Source organism: Microcaecilia unicolor, chromosome 12, assembly GCF_901765095.1.
Source record: "Microcaecilia unicolor chromosome 12, aMicUni1.1, whole genome shotgun sequence".
In the NCBI taxonomy this organism is placed as follows: domain Eukaryota; kingdom Metazoa; phylum Chordata; class Amphibia; order Gymnophiona; family Siphonopidae; genus Microcaecilia; species Microcaecilia unicolor.
Genome location: NC_044042.1, coordinates 29811511 through 29830601, shown reverse-complemented (window position 1 = coordinate 29830601; position 19091 = coordinate 29811511). Strand labels below are relative to the sequence as shown.

Below are 19091 nucleotides of genomic sequence, written 5' to 3'. Positions count from 1 at the left end.
CTCCTCCCTTCCTCTCCTGTCTCTGTCCCCCCCCCTCCCCCATGGAGACAGAACTTCCTCCCCCCCATATACAAACACACATGCATTCTCTTTTCAAAGTAGACTGGATCCCTGTGGTGCAGGTTATAGCTGAGCTGTGTCCCATTTTAGCTATGGTTTCAACCTCCCTTCCCCTCCCAGATCCTATGATACGATTAGAACTCCTCTAAACGCCTAGGACAACATTTTCCTTACCTTTTTTAGGACACCTTTACTGAATCTAACAGTAATTATACGTCCCTTTGCATAAGGTAGTATTAACTCCCTCCCGACAAGTGGTTTACATAGCAGTTTCAGCTCTGTTCAGTTGCTATATGGCACGATCCCCTGTGGTAAGACACTATAAAAATGTTCCCTTCACAGGCCCAGTCTAGCTCTGTTCTTACAGATCACTCTTTTTACTCTGTTGGCCCCTGGCAGGAGGTAGTAGATTCTGAAGTCTAGGCTGTGTTCTTTACTTTCTGAACTCAGTTTTCAAAGGCATTCATGTATATAAAACGGGGATTTATGCACAGAAATGGGGCTTTGAAAATACCTACCACCTGCACAGGTAAACTTATGTGCATATAACCAATATTCACACAACACTACCCGGGTAAAGGGAGGTGGTGTTCTGGGGTGGAGAAGACCCTTACTTGCAGACTTCTGTATCTCCAGGTACCCAATTTTTTGAGGTAAACATGAAGTCTGCAGGTACTTTTTATCTTCTCGGGCACACTGGATGGACCATACAGGTCTTTTATCTGCCTTCATCTACTAACATCTCTCTGCGGTTAGTATGCTCTGTCTACTCTGCCAGGAGCTGTGTATATCTGCAGTTCTGATTTCATGAGTTTAATTTGGTCAGGAGGTCTTTGGGGAGGGGGGAGGATGGGGGAGAGAGAGATCAGGGGTCCTGGATTTGATTTCCCATATAAAGAGGATATAATTAAAGCGGTTTACATTTTCAATATATGCAGGTACTTTTTATCCCTAGTGGACTCACAATCTAAAGTTTTTGTACTTGGCGTAATGGAGGTCAGGGAACAGACTGACCATTGGGACAATAGGGCAGTGCCTGGGAACCCACTCTCCCCTAGCATCTGTCTAGTTTAATCATGTTTGATAGGTGGTTAGGGGCCCATGACCCTAATTGCCCAGGGGCCCAGATCACGGTCAGTCTGCCACCGATGGAGGATCTTAGTTTACTTGTGTTTGAGATCATTTGAGTGGGTTTAACTGGATTTTACATGCTGAGCTGATGAAGGGAGCAGCTAGTCACAAGTTTATTCCAGTAAAAAGGTATTTCCTATAATGTATTTGTTAACTTTCCTTCCCTGCTGCTGCCCTCTTTCCACGCAACCTATGCCTGCTCACCCCTCTTCACAAAATAAGTATGTTTTCCAGCCAGAGATATCATCACATCGCTGATGTCATGCACCGTGAGCCAGTGAAGGATTGCACAAGTCTGTTCTTTATCAGCTTTAACTAAAGAAATGTACATTCCAACCTTGCCCAACACCGAATAGCCTGGGATCCAAATTCCTATAAAGTCTCACTCACAGTCAGCAATGAGACACAGATCAGTCACAGGTAAATATGAACCTAGTCTGTCTTTCTAAGGTACAGTCAGTAAGACTAATTACATTTACAAAGCACTGTCAGTATACACAGAACTGTAGAGTCGCAGATCAGTGACTAATATAATCTGCTGCGTGGTTCTGATCTTTAATTCAGTTCCAGTAACTAATGGAGCTTCCTCCCTCTATCATAAACGTGAGTAAATCATCATTCATGATAAACGTGTACAAGGGGTAAATACAGAGGACTGAGGAAAGATTCATGACATGTGGAGGACAGTTTTAGACAACAGGCTATGCAAAATTTGTTGTCGTATACACACATGAAAGCATATGTAGAGAGTAATGCTTTCATGTGTATAAAGTTGGCATTTCTTGGGACAGAGTTGGGCAGAGTTTGGGGGTTGTGCAAATTCTTTGCAAAGTGCACAGTGTACATGTATAAGAATAGCCATAGTGGGTCAGACCAGTGGTCCATCAAGCCCAATATTCTTCTTCCAACAGTGTCCAATCCAGGTCACAAACACCCGAAACTCAATTAGTAGCAACATTCCATGCTACCAATCCCAGGGCAAGCAGTTGCTTCCCTTAAGTCCATCTCAATAACAGGCTATGGACTTTTCCTCCAGGAACTTATCCAAACCTTTTTTAAACCCAGATACACTACATGCTGTTACCACATCCTCCACTAACTATTCTTTGAAAGAAAAAATATTTCCTCCTATTTGTTTTAAAAGTCTTTCAATGTAACTTAATTGAGTGTCCCCTTGTCTTTGTACTTTTTGAAAGAGTAAAAATTGATTCACTTCTACTCATTCTACACCACTCAGGATTTTGTAGTCCTCAATCATATATCTCCCCTCAGACATCTCTTTTCTAAGCTGAAGAGCCCTAACCTCTTTGCTCATATGGGAGGAGTTCCATCCCCTTTACTATTTTAGTTGCTTTTCTTTGAACCTTTTCTAATTCTGCCATATCTTTTTTTTTTTGAGATAAGGCGAACAGAATTAAATGTAATACTTAAGGTGAGGTCGCACCATGGAGTGATACAGAGGCTCTATAATATTCTTGGTCTTATTTTCCATCCCTTTCCTAATGATTCCTAGCATCCTGTTTGCTTTTTTGGCTGCCGCCGCACACTAGATAGAAGATTTCAGCGTATTGTCTCCAATAATACCTAGATATTTTTCTTGAGTGCTGACTCTTAAGGTGGACCCTAGCATCAGGTAACTATGATTCAGATTATTCTTCCCAATGTGCATCACTTTTTGCATTTGTCTACATTAAATTTTGCAATAATATACAAATCCACTTTCACCGTTGAACCTGTTGCTAAATATTTATCCTCAGCGATCGAAATCCTGTCATGCAAAATCACCCACACAACACTCACAGGCCAACTATGTATCATACTGTTCTATCGACCTCCCAGGAATCTGGACAAACTCCCAAGACGAATTCATGAACTTTGTATCAAACACCTGCACAAACCAACATAATGTCCTACTAATTGGCGATATCTGCACCTAGACAAACAGAACAACACTAACACCAAAGCTCTAATAAACTTCCTAAATCAATGGAACTTCACAATAGCACAAGGCACCTCATCCCACACAAAAAAAAAACACCTATTGGACTTGCTAGCCCACAGGTTACCAATAAACAACAATCACACAATAGAGAACCACAACTGGGAAGAGGTGCCATGGTCATACCACAGCAAACTCACTTTCACACCACAATGGAAAGCGAACGAAAGAACAGAAAACCAACGATACCACACACACTCACGAGCAGAGGGAAAATGGACAACCACACCTTCTGGATAACAATGATGACTGAAAATAGCAACTTAGAACCAAATGTCATCCATTTCATGAGGAAGTGGGATGAAACATGTGAAAAAATCACTACACAAAATAGCACCACTTAAAACAAAAACAAATAAAAAACACCCAAGACCCTGGTTCAACGATGAGCTACCGCATATGAAAAAACTATGCAGGAAACTAGAAAGAAAATGGGCCAAAAACAAAACAGAAATAAACAGACACATGGAGAAAAGCTATAAGAATGTACAATAACAATATAAAGAAAGCCAAAGCGGAATACTACAACACATACACAAATCCAGAACAAATACGAAAAAAATATTCGACCTCATGGACAACCTACTGAAAACACAGGAAATAATGGCATCAACTGAAACATTGCCTACTGCAGATGAGCTAGCTCAATAATTCGAACAAAAAATAGCAAAGACAAGGTCTAACCTCGCAATACCGCAAACATCCATCACTGACTTCGAACCACCCAAAATGAGCACAGTAAAGGCATTACTGACAAAATACTCACATGGGAGATGTCTGCTAGACAAATGCCCCAACCACATGATGAAAAACTCACCAGATTGGTTCATCGAATGCATCACCAAACATATCACATACCTTTTAGCAGAAGGACAATTCCCAAAAGATAAAGGCAAAATCATTCTCGTGCCAATCCCTAAGAACACAACCAACAAGATCAGTGATCTCACAAATTACAGACCAGTGGCCTCAATACTTCTATTGACCAAAACGATAGAGGGATTGGTAACGCAACAACTAATAGAATACCTAACAAAATTCTCAATCCTACATAAATCCCAATCAGGTTTCAGACCAAAACATAGCACTGAAACAGTCCTAACCACTCTGCTAGTGAAGTTCAGAAGCATAATAAGCCAAGGTCAGAATATACTATTAATGCAATTCGACATGTCAATTGCATTCGATCTAGTAGACCACACAACACTGATGACCCTGCTCAATTACATGGGAATCACCGGTACAGTAGCTGCACGGTTCAACGACTTCCTAAAAAACCAGATCCTACATTGTACAGATATCCAACCAGCTATCAACATCTTGGATCTCCAAATGTGGGGTACCATAGGGCTCTGCAATAGCACCAACACTATTCAACGTAGTGATGGCACCATTTGGAAAAAAAAAATGGAGAGCATGGGTTTTAACCCATTAATTTACGCAGATACCTTCAACAACAATATCACAAAAATAATGGACAAAGTCAAAACAGATCTATACCTTATGGAAAACTGGGCATAAACTTTCAAACTCAACAGAGACAAAAGCAAGTTCCTGATACTGTCAAGCCCACATAACCCCACAGCCCACCAAAATTTCACACTCAATCACCGAACATACCAAATTGAAACACAGCTAAAAATACTGGGAATGATTCTTGACAAACACCTAACACTAGATAGTCAAGTGTCAGCAGTAACAATAAAATGCTTCTGAACACTATGGAAACTGAGAAGGATCAGAGACTATTTTCCTAGACAATCGACGATACTCTCATAGCTGGATTACTGCAATGCGGTATATGTTGGATGCAAGGAAAGCACACTGAAATCGCTGCAAACGTTCTGATTTCCAGATCATTTATAAATATATTAAATAGCACCGGTCCCCGTACAAATCCCTGCAGCACTCCACTATTCACCCTCCTCTATTGGGAAAAATGGCCATTTAACCCTACCTCTGTTTTCTGCCCAGCAACCAATTCCTAATCCATAGGACATTGCCTCCTATCCCATGACTTTTTAATTTTCTCGGGAGTCTCTCAAGAGGAATTTTGTCAAAAGCTTTCTGAAAATCTAGATAATATGTAAGTATAATTCAGAGGCTATAAATATGTATTTACTTCAGAGGAGGAAGGTATATACATGTCTTCCTGCTGTTGCTGGATGCTCGTGTAAGGCCAGTTGTAGGAAGGAAAGTATGCATCTAGGGTTCTCAACCGAGTCCTTGGAATACACCCAGCCAATCGGGTTTTCAAGATCCCCACCATGAATATGCATGAGATAAATTTGCATGCACTATCTCAACTGTATGGAAATCTATCTCATGCATATTCATGGTGTATATCTTGAAAACCAGACTGGCCTGATGTGTCCCAAGGACTGTGTTGAGAACCCCTGGTCTACATGTAGTTTCTAAAATCACAGGTTTTTTCTACAGGTATACCAAAGGAGCAGAACCAACGTAGTAAGAGCCAAGAAGCACATGCGCTCATAAACACAGGGGCAATTCTGTAAAGGGTACCCAATGGGGCACCATGAATATTTTATAAGTTCACATATGTGGGGATGGATGAGCCATTATAGAATACGATAAGGTACAACTTAAGCACAAATGTGAAGCCACCAACACTTACACCATGTTAATGGTTGATGCACGCGTTCACGCCTATGTAGGATGATCTAGTATTTGTGCCAAAGGGAGGTATTCCGAGATAAGTGACCAGGGATGTCGTATGAGGGGTGGAGTTAAACATTATAAAAGTTGTAGTGTAATAGATCACATGTTCTTTGGTTGCCTTCACCCCTGCCAGGACCCGTAAGGAGAAGGGGGTGTCCTGATCATGACCAATAACCTAAGGCTGAACCAAGAGGCAATTTCTGCTAACCAACAGTAACTGAGAGGAAAGCACGGGTGGGTAGAAAGGGTAACCTCCCCCCCCCCCCCAGGTGCGTGACAGAGGGAAGCCTGTTTGGTGCTAGAGGCAGCAGCTCATAGAAGTGCACCTCTGGAGGTAAAGGACGGACAGGGATATCCGACCCTGAGTGGGTCCAGTGTCTGGGTAAAAGCCTAGCTGGACAGTTGCCGTGGAAGGAACGGGAACCATAGCCTTGGATTATCCTACCAGAAAGGAGGGGTAAAGGAAGACTGGACTGATGTAAATATCCTGGGATTTTCCAACTGAATATCAATTCAGTTATTAAGACCTCTACCAATAATATTGACTGTTACAGATGCCTCTACCAAATACATAGACTGTTGTAGATGCCTCTACCAATAACGTGAACTGTTGACGTGAATAGATGAAGTTTGGATATCTGTCTGTTCCAGTGTTCCACTAAAGTTATTGCATTTAATACAAATCCTGGAGTGGAGAGTTTCTTTAGAGTACGAGTGAAGTCAGTTTGCTCAGAGACTATTAGACTAATAATAAGAGTGGCTGAAAACCCTACGGCCTACTGGGATCAAGCCCAGCCCTGGCCTGCACCCAGTTCATAAAGACAGAACTTTTGTTTGTGACCCTGGTTCTCGGGTACCCGACCTGAGAGCTAAGCCAATGCCCAGGACTTCTGCAGGAAACCAGGATTACATTTATAAATAAAATACATATATATATATTTTTTTTTTACTGCCATTTATAACAAGTTACACATCATGGTATGCAAATCAAAAGCAACAAAATTACAAAATGCATTCATTACAAAGCAAAATCCATACTACCTTTGATTTGTCTTAAACATATCATTTGCCAGTTTGAGTGCTTTGTGTTAACCAGTTTTTAATGGAGAGGGAAAAAAACATGCTTTTCAAATGGGTTCTCACTCAGGGAGCAGCACTCCCCATGCCTTAGCTCCTGAGACTCCCTTGATGAGGCACTGGCTGGGCCGGCTCTGCTCTGCTTGACCCCTCCCTCCGGCTCAAGTCCTGGCAGGTGAGTGCTGGAGGAAGTGAAGAAAACACTCGAGTGGGAGGGAATCTGCTTGGCAGCCAGAGCAGGGAGGTTCAGAAGAGAACTGGCAGGGCTGGGGACACCTCTGTCGTTCCAAATGAAGGATCTCAATAGGTAGGAGCATTGAGGACTGTCTTTCTGTTTTCAGGGCACTGGGTCACAAGCCTACAGAGTCCTGGCTGTACTTTCTACCAGTTGTGACGTCTCAGACACACCTATGAACAGAAACTCTTTATCTGCAGCCTTCGTGCAGAGCTGCTGGTCTGCCGAGTGAAGATAAAACCGGGTAACTGCTTCAGATTTCAGAGTCGGCAAAAAAAAAAACTGGACAAGAGAAGGTGATAGACACTTGCAAATATCTTTCCTGGTTGTCCCTTTTCAGGCTTCCAAAGGGCTCCTGACTTTCGGAGGTGCTTTCATTTGCTTGCAAGAGAGGCAATAAATAGATGAGTAATTGCTGAAGGCAGAGAGGGGCAAAGTGGCAGTGAAAAGATGGACAGTAGCTACGGAGGGAAGACAAACAGGTAATATACAGTGACTGCTAAGAATGAGGGGTGCATGTAGACTTTCAGTTCCACTATAGTTTGTGGAAGTCGCTATCTGAAAATGTTTACAAGTTAAGACAAAGCAACCTAGGTTTAAAACTTTTTGGACTGAAAGAGGTGCACCTTTTAACTGTTTTTATTAATATTTAGCTCATGTCTTTTCAGTGCTAGTTCAAGGTGAGGAACGGTGGGTATTGCCTTGTCTCCAGAGAATTTGCAATCCGGCTGTACCTGAGGCAATGGAGCATTGAATGGCTTACCTAAGATCACAAGGAGTATCAGTGGGATTCAAGCCCTGGTCTCTCTGGTCCATAGCCTGCTGCTCTAACCCCTTCCATGCTTCCAAGGGAGGAGTGGTCTTGACATCCAGAGGTGGCTGGTGCAAATCCCACTGCTGCTGCTTGTGATCTTGAGGAAGTCACTTAACCCTCCATTGCCTCAGGTACAAAAAGAATCTTAGAATGTGAGCCCTCCAGGGACAGAGACATATACCCAGTGTACCTGAATGTAACTCACTTTTGAGCTACTGCTGAAAAGGTGTGAGCAAAATCCAAATAAATAAATAACCATCAAGCTATTCCTCCACTTTACTTTAAAATGTTTCTGCTGTGCTCAAGGTTGTATGGGGTTTTATTTATTTATTTATTGCATTTGTATCCCACATTTTCCCACCTTTTTGCAGGCTCAATGTGGCTTACAATACTTCATGAATAGTGGAAATAGACATTTAGTGTTACAGAAGGATCTTGGGTAACATGATAATGATAAAACATGATAGTAATATAGTAAGCAGATATTATAAGACAGTTCTGAATATATGTGGAGGAGTGGTGTATGTTCACATTTGTTGATCTTTGTGGTATGCCTTATTAAAGAGATGGGTCTTCAGTAGTTTGCGGAAGTTGGTTAGTTCGCAAATCGTTTTTAAGTTGCGCGGCAGTGCGTTCCATAACTGTGTGCTCAAGTAGGTAAAGTTTGACGCATGCATTAGTTTGTATTTTAGACCTTTGCAGTTGGGGAAGTGCAGATTAAGGAATGTGCGGGATGATCTTTTAGCATTCCTGGGTGGCAAGTCGATCAGGTCTGACATGTAGGCTGGTGCGTCTCCGTGAATGATTTTTCTGATGCATATCAGCTATTTGTTGCCTGTGGTGTATTCTTAAGTTTATACCTATCTGTGTGTTAATCTGCCTGTGGCTCTGATAAAGATTTGCTCTCAGCTGTCCTTGTGGTATTTGTGGTTTATATGTATTAGCGTGATATCTGCATGGATCTCCAGTGGAGATTGGAGACCCACTATTCAGCTGTTCATGCTGTATTCATGCTTTGTATTTACGAGCGTGACGTCTGCATGAGGTTCTGTTGAAGATCTGCTTGTTAGTTCTCCATGCAGTAATAATTCTTTACATATATTAGTGTGATATCTTCAGCTGTCTGTGCTGTGTTTTGTGGCTTACATGTACTGATGTGCAGCTACCTGGAGCAGTGCTTGCCAAGTCCCTGAGGCTGGGAACAGCTTACTATAAGGAGTTGATATTCTGCGGGGGTTGACTGGACAGGAGCGGCTTCTGTCTGGTTAAGTCCCACTGATTCACTCCCCGCGGTATTCAGTGGCATTATCCAGTTATCATGTGTGACCGCCATGGCACTATCTGGTTATTGCTGGGGGGTCTAGGGATGGAGAAGAGTCAGAGCTGAAAGTTAACCATGCTGATGCCCAAATATCTGTCCGGGCAAGATGGATCACTGATACAGCAGTCCTAACTTGCACTGACTATCAGTGGTACCCATAAAACTTTTGGGAGTCACTGAAGATCTGATTATTCAGTGCCAGACCATATCCGGGTACCAGCACTGAACATTCAGGTCTAATTCAGCCCACGGTAGCCAGAATTAAAAAAACAAAAAAACCACCAACTTCCATGGCCTGAATATTGGCTCCACAAATCTCACCAGAAATGAAAGAAAATGGAAAACTTTGATTATCTTAAGGGCAATTCTGTAAATTGGCATCGGGGTGCTCGGAGTCCAGGCACCCCAATGCCATGTGCTTTGCACCAAGGTTCCGTTCTGGAATCCGAATGCAAGGTCAGCACTGGCGTGCTGCTGTGTAGACGTGCCCTCTTATGCCATGCCATTGGCAGGTTTAGGTTGACTCTCCTAGGTGCCTCAAGTGATAGTATCATGTGCGTAACTGGAAGACATGTCCATGGCCTGCCCATGTTCTTCTCGCTTGTATGTCCCCCTTGCAGTTAGGTGCTATGGCACCTAGGCTCTGCCTTATAGAGCAGGCACCTAGTGCAAACAGATGCCTGTCACTTATTGGCGTGTTTTGACGTGCTTAAGTAGCGCCTATCTCTAGGTGTCACTTTAGAAAATTGCCTTTAATATGTCTATCATATGATCTGTATTTGTCCTGCTTTGGCTGAGCAGCCCCAGGCTCAATAGTACTGCGTTGCTCATGGAGCAGGCTCTTGACAAGGCACTTGGGAACTGAAGCAGAAGTGTAGCCAAGTTTTGATGTCAAAGGGAGCAGACCTTTTGTAAAATAGGTATCGCCGTGAGGCCGAAGGGCTGATCGCATAGGCGTCGTTTCATTCAAAATCCATTTGGGGGAGGATGTGGTAACAGTGGCTAGCGTGTCTGGGTTTAAAAAAGGTTTGGACAAGTTCCCGGACAGGTCTACTGCTGAGATAGATATGGGGAAGGCACTACTTGCCCTGGGATTCATAGAATGGAATGTTGCTACTATTTGGGTTTCTGCCAGGTACTTGTGACCTGAATTGGCCACTTCTGGAAGCAGGTTACTGGGCTAGATGGACCATTGGTCTGACACAGTATGGCTATTCTTATGTTCTTATGGGTGTGGCCATGAGCAGGTCAGCAGTATTCCCAGAATTTAGGCATTAGTGTTATAGACTATCTGCATTTGCATGCCTAACTGCCATTAGTTAAGCACAAGCATTTACACCAGCCTCTTGCAGGCATAAAAGGTCGTGATTCCATATGTGGTGCTGTAAAAATCATCGCTGAAAAAAAATACGTAACTTTGGCACGGTTTATAAAATATGCCTAGGGCCCATCTATGAGACTAAATCTAATCGCAGGAATTTACGCCAAGTGCTGGTGACTAAGGCGCAGAGCATGTGTATTCTATAATAGCGCGCGTAATTTTTAGATATTCCCATGATCCGCCCCTTCCATGCCCCTTTTTGGCAGAACGCATTAGAATTTATGCACATCATTTTATAGAATATGCTTAGCAAGTTGTGCATGTAAATTCTAATTAAAATCAATAATTGCTTGTTAATTGGTGCACAATACAGAATATGACCAGAATTGCGTGTGCAACTCAGTCGCACTATATAGAATCTGGGGGGGAAATGCACACTAAGCTACTATTCTACAAAGAATGCTCCATGTGGCCCTTTTCTGAACATTAGCTTAGCGCGGATCATCCCAGCGCCTATCTTTGGGTGCCATTTATTGAATCTACCCCATAGTCTTGCTTCTTCTCTAGGACTGGAAGGCTCTGAATTGGCACAAGGGTGTGTAGACCCTGGCCACCTCTAGGGGTTGATGGTACAGGGATGCAAAGCCTTACATTCAATGGCTCAAGGAAGAGCCTATGGATACAAAGTCTGTCGGCTCTTTTATATTTTTATGTATATTTTGATTGCATTCTTTTGTATTTGAATTTTTTTATTATTTTGATTATGTATGTTTGTACTGTTGTAAGCTACTTTATTTGATCTTTTGGTGGACCAGAAAGGTGGTATATGAACATGCAGATTAGATCAGGAGGTTCTCAGCCCAGTCCTTGGTTAACACCTAACCAGTCGGGCTTTCCAGGTACCCGTAATGAATATGCACGAGAGAGTGCATGCTAATTTATTTCATGCATATTCATTCTGGCTAGGTGTGTCTGGAGGGCTGAGTTGAGAACCCCTGGCTTTGATTATTTGCAAGTAGCTTCCAGGAGCTTTGCAATTTGCTCTTCCACTTTCCCCAGGAATGCAGTTCAGGAGAGGATCAGCTTACTGTCATGGAGGAAAGTGTTAGCACCTGCCATTGTTACCTGTATTATTCATGAAATATATTATTAGTGTTTTTAGAACAATATTTTCTCTACATTGTCTTTTTCCTGCTAGACTCCATCAACAGGAGAGTTAAGTCTCGTGCATGTTGCTGCAGCTCAGGTGACAGAACCAGCTCCAATTAATTATGTTTATAAAACACAATCTATATATACATAAATATTTCTCTTTCACCTAAATGTAGAACCCCATTAATTAAGAGTATAATGCCTACAGGGAAGGAGCAGCCAATGAGAAATATCAAACATCACAAACTAAAAACATCCCTCCACAATTCAGACAGATGTTTCTGTTAAAGTCCACTTTTATCTGACCTGATTTCTGAGAAGTCAGAGCTGCTTTTTATCATAATAAGTTTATGGGGGGGGGGGGGGGGGAGAGTGCCCCTATGCCCCTATGCTGATTAGCAAGAAAATCCCAAGCAGGCATTGCAATTGCATAGATCCATATAAAACATGAATACAACGCAGACAGCTGAAGAAAGGAATCGAGGACAGCTTTAAAAACAAGGGGGGGGGGTCCTTTTTTATTTCACAATAAAGAAAAAATGTATGAAATACAAGTTTACAATTTATAAGGGAAACTTAAGAGTAACCTCATAAGATGAAGAGTCAAGAACCTGGCAGGATAATGTTTTCAGACATACAGAGAGTTGTACAGCAGTCTATAGGAGTGTGGGGGTTACCCCTCAAACCCTGCCTACTGAAATGGAGGTGGGAGGTAAGGGCTATTGTGACATCACAAACAGCTCTGCTGCAGGACACAATGAATGCCCCCAGGAAGTGGGGATTGATTACAGCCTATGAGCCAGAGCAGAGAATGAAGGGAATTTTTCAGGCTCCTAGAAAAGGGATGAGGGTTTATGCACAGTAACATCTATCTAAATACTTTTCTTTAGAGCAATAAATGATTTCTTTTTCAAGTTTCATCATCAGGTGGTAAGGTATTAACTTGCCATATCGAAGATGTTATCCCTCTGATGGGGCTTGAGCATCTCTGCCAGCTATGAATCTGGTGCCCCTGAAAGTCCCCCCTCCCCTGTGGCTATGCCACTGATTGGAACAATATTTGGCTTGCAATCCAGGGGAGGGGACAGCCTGCCCTTTGCCAGCTTGATTCTGACTCTCGGAGAAGTGGTGCTGGCATGGCCATGAATCTGGAGAAAGTACAGCAGAATATATCGCATGCGTTTGAAAAGCTCCCACCCCTCTGGTGGTAGTTATAAGGGTTATGCATCAGTTAGTTTTTCTCCTGTTTCCAAAGATGTGAACTTTCACAATCTAGGCCTGCAGTCAGCTAAACCTCTCTCAGTCTCTCTTGTCCAAATGGCCATGCCAGTTTCAGTGCCAGGCCCTAAATGGGGTGAGGTTGCCAGTGCCACCCTTGGCCATCCCAAAACAGTGAAGGGTTAAGTACCTTGCCCAAGGCCACAAGGAGCCACTGTAGAATTGGGTGGCTCTTTGTGGCCTTGGTTACAAGCCTACTGCTATTACTATAAGGCCATACCTCCACCCTCAGATAACCTATCCGTGATAAAATCTCCAGACTAAGGGAATGTTTTAAGATGTGTTTGATGGATCTTTGTTCCACCTCTAGAAATTCTGGGAATGCTGAAGCTGGAAGCCTCTGAGGCATTACTGCATGCTCCAGGTAAAAAGTAATCCTTGTGCTTTCTGTTATACCTGGTACATTAGTGGAGAATTCTGATACCTGTCCAGTTCCTGATGGCTCACCTTTCACATTTTAGAGATGTACATGAGGTATAGAGATTGTGTAGGTCCCTTTTTTCAGATGTGACAGCTCTTTATGGTGGCCCCATGAAAGATTTCAGAACCTGGAAGGAATCAGCTCAGCAAAGATGACATTATACAAAGCTGCATGTGGTCAGGGGCTCAGTTTGTTAGTACCCTCCTGCTCAGGAAGGTCTGGAATGTGATCTGAAACAGGAGCTGTTTGTAAGATGGAGATGGGAAGGAAGGGCTATTGTGACATCAGACCGCTCTGCTCAGCACACAATGACTGGATTTTATAAATGGTACTGGAAGAGATGAGCACTAAGTGCAATTCTATAAAGGGTGTTCACCAATTCCCACACCCTAACTTTGGGAGCCAGACTTAACGCCTGCTCAAACCTGGTGTAAATGCTGGTGCCCAAGTTGAGCGTGTTGACCTATTATTCAGTAACGACGCATGCAACTTTTCGAAACGATCCTGACACACCCATGCCCCTCTCATAGTAACGTAGTAAATGACAGCAGATAAAGACCTGAACGGTCCATCCAGTCTGCCCAACAAGATAAACCCATTTTACATGGTATGTGATACTTTATATGTATACCCGAGTTTGATTTGTCCTTGCCATTCTCAGGGCACAGACCATAGAAGTCTGCCCAGCACTGTTCTTGTACTGAAGCTAACATCGAAGCCCCTTAAAATGTACAGCCCATCCCTATCTAATCAGTTACGATCAGGGCGTAGACCGTAGAAGTCTGCCCAGCACTGATTTTGCTTCCCAATTACTGGTGTTGCCACCCAGTCTCCATTAAGATTCCGTAGATCCATTCCTTCTAAACAGGATTCCTTTGTCTTTATCCCATGCATGTTTGAATTCCATTACCATTTTCATCTCCACCACCTCCCGCGGGAGGGCATTCTACATATCTACCACCTGTTCCGGGAAAAAATACTTCCTGACATTACTCCTGAGTCTGCCCCCCTCCAGGGTATCCACTCTATTGGCTATCTTCGTGTCATCCGCAAAAAGGAAAACCTTTCCTTCCAACCCTTCAGCAATATCTCTGACCCTCCCTTTTGAGTTGCGCACTATGGGAATGGGGCACCTGGTGTTAAAGAAAAACACGCTCCCTTACATGGTCAGGACGCAACGGGGTGGGGGCTGGGCACTGCCATTTTGCGGCGGCGTCAACTGGAAGAGGAGGGAGGCAGGCTGCGTCCCTCCTCCAACTAAAGGTAGGGGGGCCGGGAGGGGGGTTGTCACTACTGCTATTAGTACTACTTCTACTTATCCTCACGGACCACCAGGGATTGGAAGAACAACGCTGGGCGGGGAGAGTTGGGGTGGGCTGGAGGTCCACTGGACCCCCCCCCCCACCATGGGAGGGTGGGAGAGGGTTTGGCTGCCGGCGGCCACTTGACATTTTCTGGGGGGTTGAGGGGGGGGAGCTGGAGACCCACCGGATCTCCAGCCCTCCCTGAACTTGGGGGGGGGGGATCATCGGGGGGACCGGAGGTCCACCGGACCTCCAGCCCCCTGTTCGTGTTTGCTTTGGGGGGAACGGGAGCCTGCCAGCATGCAACAACATGCTGGACAAGGCTCACCATTCCTTCCCAATGATCGGCAAACTCTAACGCCAGCTCGGAGCTGGCGTTGAGTTTGCCGCGGCCAGCGACCCAATCTTTGGCGCGCTGGAGGCGGATCATTGGGGATGAATGCGTTAAGCGCTGATTAGCATGCATTTGCATGCTACTTGCGCTACGAGCCCTCGAGTGCGTTGTTTCACGCGCTCGAGGGCTCTGATCATGGGTTGGCAGCAAACTCCGGCGCTAGTATGGCGTTAACAGCCTCCAGCGCCAGAGTTTGCTTTTGATCATGAGGGCTTAAGTGACTTGCCCAGAGTCACAAGGAGCTGCAGTGGGAATCAAACTCAGTTCCCCAGGATCAAAGTCCACTACATTAACCACTAGGCTACTCCTCCACTCAGTGCGTTTACTATATGCACTGATGCAAATGCTGAGAGACGGTTGCTTTTACAGCAGCAGATTACATGTGCTTATACCTAAAGGTGCATCCATCAGTAAGTTCCTGTGTAAATAACTGCAGCCCAGCCTCCAGTATTTCAGAGCACGGCAGGAATGCACTAAGGGATCCACAGCACTGTCCTCCCTCCTTGCGCACAGTCACACATGAAGGGATATGTGGTGCTGTGGAATTTGGATCTTACTGCATAGCATAAATGCCTTAATTAAAGTTTGTGAGAAAAAGCAAAAAATGGGGGCGCCCCTCCCCCATCTCTAGGCTCTTGACTCTCGCATGCTGGGACGAACAGAGAAATGCGGCCAAATATTTGGCTTGTTGCTGCTCATTACTGTATTATTAAGTGATGTTGCTTCCCAGAGAAATTCCTGCAATGCTTTAGAGTGTTTTACTTGTCAAAACATGACTTTATATCATATTTAAGATTTTACTTTTTTGGATTTGTGTGAGCAGTTGTGACTGTTTTCCTTGGGCAATGGGACAAAGACAAGCACAGCTCCTTCTCCATAACAAGCACGTAGAAGTTGGGCGCTGAAAAACTTTAGCACTAAGCGCAGTTCTATAAAGGGTGCGCGCCGTATATAGAATAGCGTTTGGCATGGATCCCATGCCTAACTTTTGGGCTCCGGACTTACGCCTGGTGTAAATGCTGGCGCCCAAGTTAGACGCATAAAGCAGTCTTCTGTAACTCCGCATGCAACTTGTCGGAACGCCCCTGACGTGCCTTCGGCCGTGCCCCCTTTTCAGATATGCACCAGGAGAGTTTGGTGGCAAGCCATATAGAATATCGTACAGTCGGTTGTGTGTGTAAATCCTGATTGATGCCAATTAACTGCAATAATTGATGGTTAGTGCCCAATTATTGCTAGTTAAGGGCTTGTTAATTAAGTTGCATGTTCAACTTGGGCGTGCGTCTTATTTACTTATTTATTACATTTGAACCCCGCGCTTTCCTACTTAAAGCAGGTTCAATGCGGCTTACATAATAATATGGATTACAGAGTATTGATAGAGAAAATATAGGTTAATAATAGCAGAATAATAAAAGAGATAGGTAGGTAAAGATGGGGAAGGGTGAGTGGAGTAGGAGAGGTATGAGCAAGGGGTAGATGAGCATTGGAGGAGGAGTAGAGGGGACAGGAGGGAGATGGGACAGGGAAAAGTATAGGGAAATTAGGTGGGAGATATAGTCTGAGTCATTGTCGTTGTCTTCTGGATATGTATTGGGTAGAAGGGATCCTAGGATTAGATTGGCTCATTTGGGAAGGCTTTCTTGAACAGATGAGTTTTTAGTGATTTCCGGAAGGGTACATAGTTGCTGATTGATCGGATGAGTCTGGGGAGGGCATTCCAGAGTTGGCTGCCTAAGAAGGAGAAGTTGGGTCCATAATAGGTTTTGTACTTGAGTCCTTTGCAATTGGGGTAATGTAGGTCGAGGTATGTTCGCAAAGTTTCAGACATGTTTCTGGTGGGAAGGTCGATCAGATTGAGCATATAACTCGGAGATTCACCGTGGATAATTATAACCGTCTAGATTTCAGTACTCAACTTTGGGCACTATATATAGAATCCAGGGGGTGGGGGTAATGATTGGAGACGGGAACATAAGACGGGAACAGGTTACTTCCTGTTCCTGGGCAGAGGGAGCTGCAGCGAACCAGCGAAGTTAGCATAGCGAACTCGGAGCCCACAGGCACGCGCCACAGCACCCCCCCAGCGGCGTGCACCCGGGGGGGTGTCATTTCGCGGGGGGGGGGGCGCATCGGCGATACGCCACTGTACCTGTCCAAGAAAACAACAGGGCAGTCTATCTGCAAGATCCAAGATGGTGACACAAAAAGCAGAACAGACAAAGAAGTCTATGTGAAGATGAATTTATTCAACCAACAATGTCCGACACTAGCCGTGTTTCACCCACACATGGGCTGTCTCGGGGGGGGGGGCAAATTATGTTGAGAACTGGATACCTCTTAACATATGTGTTGTAACTCATGTGACCGCTGGAGGATTTACGGTGCCATCGTGTGGATTCCCTTGCCATATGATTGCAGTCATATGAGTTACAACACATATGTGAAGAAGTATCCAGTTCTCGACATAATTTGCCTTTGAGGCAGCCCATGTATGGGCAAAACACAGCCTGTGCCGGGCATTGTTGGTTGAATAAATTCATCTTCATATAGATTTCTTCGTCTGTTCTCTATTTACCTGTTTCACTCTACTTATGATTTATTAAACTTCTGTCATATGTCCCAACCTGTTTCTTCTTTAGAGGCCGTACCATCTCCTTTACTGTTTATGTTGCCCTTCTCTGTATCTTTGTAGTTCTGTTGTATGGGGATTGCAAACAGTTTTTAAGGTGCAGTGTCAGCATAAGATCTCTGTAGAAGCAGCTATATCATTCTCTATTCCATTCTCAATAATTCCTAATATTCTGTTTGCTTTTTTGACTGCTGTCACGCATTCTACTGAGGATTCAACATATTGTCCTCATTTCTACAGTATGATATTTAGCAGTTTACCAACACAATAAAAATGCCCCAAACTTTGAATTGAAAGGCTTGCTAGGGATCATGCATGTTTGGAGATGTGTTATAATTACAGTGTTTCCCAGCACATGTACACCGGAGGTTGTTCTTGTAGGCAGCAGGGGGGTAAATGAAACCCTGGTAGGAAAGACTATCTACTAAAAACACCAAAGCTTCTCAGAACTGATGAGTTTCAGTGTTGTGTTTTTCCAGGTGAGTTGTAGACAGGAACTCAGAGCGACTTTCGCCTGGTTGCACATTGGTGTGAGTCACATAGGTGTGTCTGGCTACTGCCAAGCACAAACAAAGTTTAAGGCTGGCCTGGTGCTGAAACATCTGAATAAACAGCTGGGAGGGAGCCGTCTGCTGGAGCCTCACACCATGCTGGAGGAGCCAGGCATGCTGGACACTGAAACAGTCACCATCCAATAGTTCTCACGCTCTTGTCACACATTGTGCAAACGTGAGAGCCCAGGGCCGAACCCTCTGCATTCGCAAAAGTACTCTACCTCCTGACTCTTCTCACACCTGGTTATGACTGGCAGGCCATACAAAGGGCAATTCTTTAACCAGGGAGCTTACATTTCCACGCCATTTGAGGGCCTAAATGTACAGAAAGCCTTTGTCTCCACAAAAAAACTGTACACATGTACATAAGTATTGCCATACTGGGAAAGACCAAAGGTCCATTGAGCCCAGCATCCTGTTTCCAACAGTGGCCAATCCAGGTCACAAATACCTGGCAGAAAACCAAATAGTAGCAATGTTCCATATAGAACCCCAAAGAGTAGCAAGATTCTAGAATTCTAAAGAATAACAAGGTTCCATGCAGAATTTCAAAGTGTAGCAACATTCCATGAAGAACCCCAAAGAGTAGCAAGATTCCATTTAGAATCCCAGGTACATAAGTGTTGCCATACTGGGACAGAGCAAAGGTCCATCAAGCCCAGCATCCTGTTTCCAACAGTGGCCAATCCAGGTCACAAATACCTGGCAAGATCCCAAAA

The 19091-nt window shown here is 44.1% G+C and overlaps 1 protein-coding gene across 5 annotated transcripts in view; it reads left to right on the top strand.

Annotated features, from left to right (window-relative positions):
* Positions 1–19091, top strand: part of INAVA (innate immunity activator) — a 73707-nt gene that overhangs the window by 18399 nt on the left and 36217 nt on the right. The window contains exon 1 of one of the 5 annotated variants that reach the window (XM_030220885.1): positions 7186–7253. The exons of 1 other annotated variant lie outside the window; for it this stretch is intronic. In XM_030220885.1, the coding sequence (XP_030076745.1) occupies positions 7237–7253 (17 nt within the window). In that variant the 5' untranslated portion in view covers positions 7186–7236. Of the gene's footprint in view, positions 1–7185; positions 7664–19091 lie in introns of those variants that run through there. 3 more of the 5 variants (XM_030220887.1, XM_030220886.1, XM_030220884.1) reach the window with 3 other exon arrangements.